The sequence below is a fragment of the Sphaeroforma arctica genome (genome assembly GCF_001186125.1).
Source record: "Sphaeroforma arctica JP610 unplaced genomic scaffold supercont1.1717, whole genome shotgun sequence".
Classification (NCBI taxonomy): domain Eukaryota; class Ichthyosporea; order Ichthyophonida; genus Sphaeroforma; species Sphaeroforma arctica.
The window spans coordinates 3,200-9,977 of NW_014038841.1; the positions used below are offsets into that span (position 1 = coordinate 3,200).

The 6,778-nt window shown below is 39.3% G+C and overlaps 2 protein-coding genes across 2 annotated transcripts in view; both read left to right on the forward strand.

The window, feature by feature from the left end:
• Window positions 1-2,365: 2,365 nt before the first annotated feature.
• Window positions 2,366-3,855, forward strand: SARC_11490 (hypothetical protein). Its single transcript, XM_014294424.1, has one exon. The coding sequence runs from the start codon at window positions 2,425-2,427 to the stop codon at window positions 3,490-3,492; it is 1,068 nt and encodes a 355-aa protein (XP_014149899.1). The 5' UTR covers window positions 2,366-2,424; the 3' UTR covers window positions 3,493-3,855.
• A 974-nt stretch (window positions 3,856-4,829) lies between these two features.
• SARC_11491 (hypothetical protein) overlaps window positions 4,830-6,778 on the forward strand; it is a gene marked incomplete at its 3' end in the record, with an annotated part of 2,284 nt that continues 335 nt past the window's right edge. The window contains exons 1-2 of the mRNA XM_014294425.1: window positions 4,830-5,287; window positions 6,052-6,196. Of these exons, the coding sequence (XP_014149900.1) occupies window positions 4,845-5,287; window positions 6,052-6,196 (588 nt within the window). The remainder of the gene's footprint in view (window positions 5,288-6,051; window positions 6,197-6,778) is intronic.

Here is a 6,778-nt window from a genome sequence, read left to right on the forward strand (position 1 = left end):
TATATATGTATATATATATATATATATATATATGTATGTATATGTGTATGTGTATGTTTATATATATGTAAATGTATATGCATATTTATATGTATATGTATATGTATATGTATATGTATATGTATATGTATATGTATATGTATATGTATATGCATATTTATACATGTATATATGTGTAAATAAATACGTTATATGTGTATATATGTGTAAATAAATACGTATATGTTTGTTATAAAAAAACCACCACAGAGCGAATAGAATTTGTGCCCAAAAAAAAAGGATTATCTTAGATAGTCACACATCCTTGCCACTGCGCGGTTGATGTTGTGTGAGTGTCGAAAAATTTAAGTGATAACTAATTATTGTGATTGGGTCACAGGCGAGAGCGGCAGACTTAGTGGTCGTAGGTGAAAGCCTCAGACTTAGTGGTCGCAGGCGAGAATCGCTGTTAAAGTGATCGTAGGCGAGAGCCTGGTTTCAGATTCCGACGTGTCGGAAAGTATTGTAGGCTTAAAATCTTTCCGACATGTCGGAAAGTATTTGACGTAGTATAGAGTTTCCGACATGTCACCGACCAAATATTTTCAGATACCATAATTGACGCCTAATAAATACAGAGAATAATAAAAATACATATGATTTTCTATACTTTACTTGGCGCATATTTGAGATTGTCGTAACAGTGTTTCACCTGTGTATTGTTTACGTCTCTAACGTGCACTTGCTACTATGTTTTTAAAAAATGACCGTGCTGAAATAATAAAGGACATCAAGTCTTGCGACAAAAAAGCAAGCAGCATTTAAAAATAAAAATAAAATACAATGATATGTTTGCAAGTCAGCAAGTGTTGAAATGATTGTGGACGCCCGTAAAATGGATGGTCTGAAACTACTTTCAGACCACCTTTTCCAACGTGTCGGAAAGTTTTGAAGGTTTAAAACATTTCTGATATGTTGGCAACCTCTCCGACCATGTCTGAAACCAGGTCATATAATAATTTGTTATAAATTATTGACAGAGTGGAAGTGAAGTTGTTGTGAGTTTGTGACTTCACTGACTTCTTGCGTGTCAGGCTGTCAGCCATCAGCAATCAGCAGTCAGCAATCAACAGTCAGCAGTCAGCAGTCAGCAGGCAGCAGTCAGCAGTTTGCACTGTCAGCAGCGGTCAGCAGTTCAGCACTCAGCACTGTCAGCAGTCAGCAACTCGGCACTGTCAAGTGCCAACTTGTGTCAAGTGTCAACAGTTCAGCACTGTATGTCAGAAGCCTATGTTTCAGTTTTCACAGTTTTTAGTTTTTTAACTTTTGACTTTTGACTTTTGATATCTGTCAGTGACAGATAGTCTCATATCACTCTCATATATAACTCTCATCACTCTTATTTACGCAAGTGAGTCAAGTCTCATCAGTAAGTCCAGTTTTTATTTATTTATAGCACCTCAGTTCTAGCTTCTAACGTCTTATCGTCTACAGGGGTGGACAACAAAAACAGTAAATAGGTTTTTTGAAGACGGGGATTTTTACTATAGAGGTTGACCCAGAGGTACATTAACTATTTACTTTCATTGGTCGTTAAATAGAATAATATGTTCGTTTTGACGAGTTAGCCACGCATTTTAAATCTCATCCCGCTCGGGCTATTGGTTAAAAAGTTTAGGCTAATACTGGTTTGTACCAGAACTGGGTCAAACCAGCCACAACTTGGCGCAAATTCAGGCCATCTATAAATAAAACCACAAATATAAATAAGCCTCTAAAATGACGAATTTACTATTTTGATATTATTATTACTATTACTAGTTTTGTTTTGTAGAAAAAACCCTCCCAATACTGTATGTATGTATGTGCAATTGTACATACATAGATATTTAATTAAAAATATGTACAGTACATATGTACTGTACTTTCTTTTTTTGTTTCAACAAAGAAGATTTGTGCTGGTTTTGAAAAACAACATCGTTTTATTTCATTTCATTTTTTTCATTCGTATATTTGTACTGTTTGAACATATTGTATACTGTTATTGGGTTTCTTAAAAAAAGAGAAGATTTACACTTTGGGTTCTTTTTTAAAAAACATAAAATATTTTAAACTAAAACAAATATTTTTAGAAACATAAAAACAAAACAATTTGAATAAAGCATTTTGGTTGTTTGTTTTTTGTTTTGTTTTTTAAAAATAAATTTTTATGTATTTTGGGCTCGGCAGGGACCTACTATTACTACTCTACTACACTCTACTCTCTACTCTAGTAGTCCCCACCCGCAGAGTAGTTTTATCTCTAGTATTTAGTATATTTGTGTCAAAGGCAACAAAATAATACAAAAGCACAACACGCAATTCGAAAACGCGCCATAATTAGATGATATCTTCGTGGTTAAAAGGACCTTGTTTTAGGAAAGTCTTTTCACGAATCACTAAAGCATGCGGGATAATTTCGTGCCCTTATTCGAGACGGCTGCGCTTGGGATCGCGCTGTTTGTCTCCACAACAGTTACGTGCACGTTCTTGGAACGTTATATCACATCTAATCGTGGTGTTGTAAATTTGAGTGGCCTGGCTGCGGGATGTTTGGCAGTCGTATACTCGCTCTATGCGTTGACAGTAACGTTCGCTGGCATCTCCGATGACTTCAACTGCACAGTTCTACAAGCTATTAATGGAACTTGTATGTCTGCTTCCAATGCGTTGTGCTTTGGCCACCTTTTTTTTAAGGTTTACGCGAGTAACAAAAATTCATCTTCGTGGAAGTACACAAAGTGGATTGGAGGATTCTCAACTGTTTTTAACTGGGTCACGCTGATCGTTGTCCATGCACTTGTTGAAGGTACAACCCAGGAAGATTGTGGTGGTCTAACCTGTGTCTTCAAGTTTGAAAAAATCAGTTTCCATCTCAAATGGGCGGCTCAGCTAATCAATCAGTTTGTTATGGGGTACTTATTCTTACGACCGTTATGTAATAACATAGTCGTAAGACACCGAGATAGACCTAATTCAAGATGGGGTGACTTGTTTACTACATCTGATACGCGCATACAGTTGATGACACGCTCAGTTGTTGCGATCTCAATCAGTATACTCTTTACACTAGCCGTAACCGTCTGCGTCTGGGTCAAACTGGCTGAGGGACCTAATGTAGTAATACCTGTATTCGGCTTGGCGGTACTTGATAATGCTGTTAATCTTTACACCATCGCTTTAGCTGTGAACCTGACTATAGCAACTGACGATCCAATTGATCTCACTATGAGTGGGGGAATGGGCAATACTTTGCATTCGGTACAATCGATGAAGTCTCGACGTAGCTCTCGCAGACAGAAATCGCAGAAGAGCGAGGTTAGACAAGTTTCAGAATCACAATTTCCCCATTCCGAGCGCTCGCTTGTACCCCAATCCGATCGCACTATCACTTTAGATGGAAGCAGTACAGCTGGCAGCCTATCGGACGCCCCAAGCAGTGCGAATGGGGTGCCCCCTGCATATGTATGCTAAAACTCAAATATCACCGATTTGCTGTCAGACCAATAAAGGGAATCTAAAACGCACAGTAAAAGAATGATCCGTGACGTCTTTACTGCGGAGGTGGGGCTTCGAGGAAAGCATTTCCAAAGCGGTTTCAGATTCTATAATTAACAAGGCGAGTGTGACACGAGTTTAATTAATACCTAGTTGAATCAGTGCATTCGATAGCTTTTTGGTTCAGTTTATTTGATAACTGATTGATTTAGTCCGATTGATAGCGTCTCAACTGGGCACCTATTGAAGCATTCGATGAGTGGTTGCGATGTTCGTTTATCTTGATTAAAATGACTTCTCAAATATTGGAACATGAAAATAAAATATATTTACGAAGAATGTACCACTCTGTTGTCAGAATTAAACAAGAAGTAACACGAGTGAATTGAAAATACAACATTTTATTTGCTCGGTAAAGCTTGGGTGCACATCCTGGTTTTCTTCTTATGTCGATGTCAGCACTATCAAAATTCCGTACATCCCCTTATTGTCTCGACTCGTCGTATGCTATGTTCATTTCCCTGAGACACAGCCGGAGATGAGTGAACTTTTCACAACAAGCAAATGACTGGACATATTTACTCTTATTAAATACACTCTTCATCACACTTCATATAAATAAAGTTCGTAGTACTGCACAAAGTTCATAGTCACCCAGTGAAGCTACTAAGGCCTGTCAGGAGCATTTTAAAGAGTGAGGCATTGCATCCAAGATTTAATCAGGGAAATACGCGCGCTTTTTATTTGGGAGTAAATATATCAAATTTGGGCCAAACTATAACTTTTTTCGAATTTTACACAATATTTAAAGAAATCAATTTTTTTAGGACTGTCAAATACTAATTTGTATATTTGTGTAACCTGACATTATTAGTAGTTGGTACCTAGCTTGGGAATATAAATACAATGCCAATAATAAAATAAAATGGGAATATACTGCAGAATATAATGGGAATCGAGAATTCTAAAGCCGAAACGTGACTGCCGCTCATGTGAAAAGCGATTACAGATCATTTTCCGTGTTGATTTATAGTATTTCGTTTCACCATTTTGTGATATTGTTGTTGGTATAAATGCACCAATGTATATACTATATACTGAAAGGATCAACTATATGACATCAAGCAGGAACTTCAAGGGGTCATTGAATCCATATATTGAAGCGACGATCGTAACCTGCGGTGGCTAATGAAATACCATCGCAGTAGGATCTTTGCAACAGATGGTCCACCAATAGATGTGCACTCAGCTCACACTATCTCTAGTCATATCCCACTGTACCTGTCCTATCATATACCAGGAATAAATCAAGCAATGCAGCTGACGGTATGGGCGTAGAGTTTATTACTGACGTAGGATCTGGTAGTAAGATCGAGCCTACACCCATACATAGTACCAATACTGTCATACCGCATACACAGAGAGCCTCAAATATGGGGGGCTTGCATGTACTCGATGAGAGACATAGTACACGTACAGATGTAGATACACACATCGCTGTATCGAACAACGATGATACGAATATTTCTATACTGCCGGTGAAGAGACCGAATAAGCGAGCTACGCTTATACCAGGCAAAGTGACCGCTTGCAATCTACTCAGCCGTAGTGATGGTGGTGGTGGCAGTCATTTAGCCGGTACCACGAGTGTTAGCGTTAACAAGGATGATACCGTATACGAGGCTGACTTGAGTGAGGAATTGGGAGATGTCCTGGAAGCCATACTCTGTGTGTGGCAATGTATCGCCTGTGGTCATCTCTTCGAAAATGCGTATGTATATGTGCGAGATATATTTGGGGTGGTTGCTGCACTCGGAGAACTAGTTGTTGGAGTGAGTGAGAACTATGCTACTTCCACCAGTGCTTGTGTCGGATGTGTGCATGTATTAGGTCTGTTATAGTTCAAATATGATCTATTTGCTTTTCTAAAGTGGATTGATTCCCATATTTAGAAATGAGTTACAGGGTTTTAGTCCCCACATTTGGAGAAGAGTTACAGGCTATCAAGAGTATCTGAGTGGTCATCTTGACATATTTTTAAGTATGGTGACTATGCACTAGATCCCCAGATGCGTAGCGGAGTGGTTGTGTTCTTTCGGTGCAGCTAGGAATTATTTATGCGATCCAGATGACTTGCAACCACACGGAGTGATATATGTACAGAAGGAGTGGTATATATACAGAAGCAGTGGTATATCTACAGAAGGAGTGGTATACACACACACGCCCATGTCACGCGAACACCAGCGATTCCCCATGGCGGCCACCCATCGTGTTCCCATGCATGGCCTCGTATCGGTGTGAATAGTACAACGGGAAAACGGTGTGCTGGCCATCAACACGCACCGCATACCTTGCGGGTGGGCCACCTTTGTCCTAAAACCATACATTCACACAATAGTTATGTCTAGGTGGGCCAAATTTTTCCTAAAACCATACATTCACATAGTAGTTATGTCTACATAGCCCCTTCACATTGTAGTTGTTATTACCATAACCATGCATTCACATCACATTCGATCTATGCACTGCCAGTGACACAGATGAGGTGGAGCGTCCTAAGGTGCATCCCTGCACAGTGGACCCCAACGTGCGCCTGGCGTGTTGTAAGACGTGCTACAAAGCAGTGAAGAACATGCAGTTCACAGTCGACGACGAGGGGATGGAGAACGAGTGCCAGGTGTGTGCGATGGGCACTGTGTGCTGTATTATAGCAACTGTACTATGTTATAGTAACTATCCTATAACATAATATCTGTACTGTATCATAGTAACTATCCTATATCATAGTAACTGTACTGTATTATAGTAACTATCGTATATCATAGTAACTATACTGTATTATAGTAACTATCCTATATCATAGTAACTATACTATATTATAATAGCTACTACAGTACTTATCCTGTGGCACGTATGGCTTGTGTGGTGTTTATACGGTCCGAAAGTTGCACCGGTGTGTGCAATGCATGAACAACTGTCCACATTTGCCATCTGCATGTGTAGTAGTCCCTGCATGCCTAGTCCACTATGCTATAGTTTGATTGCTATACATGGGGACGATATACAGGACGCATTGAGCAGCTACGAGTGTGCTGTGGCAACCATGATGGGGTTTTAGGGTTTTAGGCTAGAATCCTAAAGCCCTAAACCTTATATATATATATATAGTTTCTGCTACGAGCACTAGATTCTATACGGATCCGCACAATCGCCAGCTCTCGCAGCATCTTAAGTGGCATCGAATGCCATCCTTCGATAT

What these genes read in the sequence shown, in the direction of transcription:
- SARC_11490 (XM_014294424.1), top strand. Translation starts at nt 2,425, where the DNA reads ATGCGGGATAATTTCGTGCCCTTATTCGAGACGGCTGCGCTTGGGATC.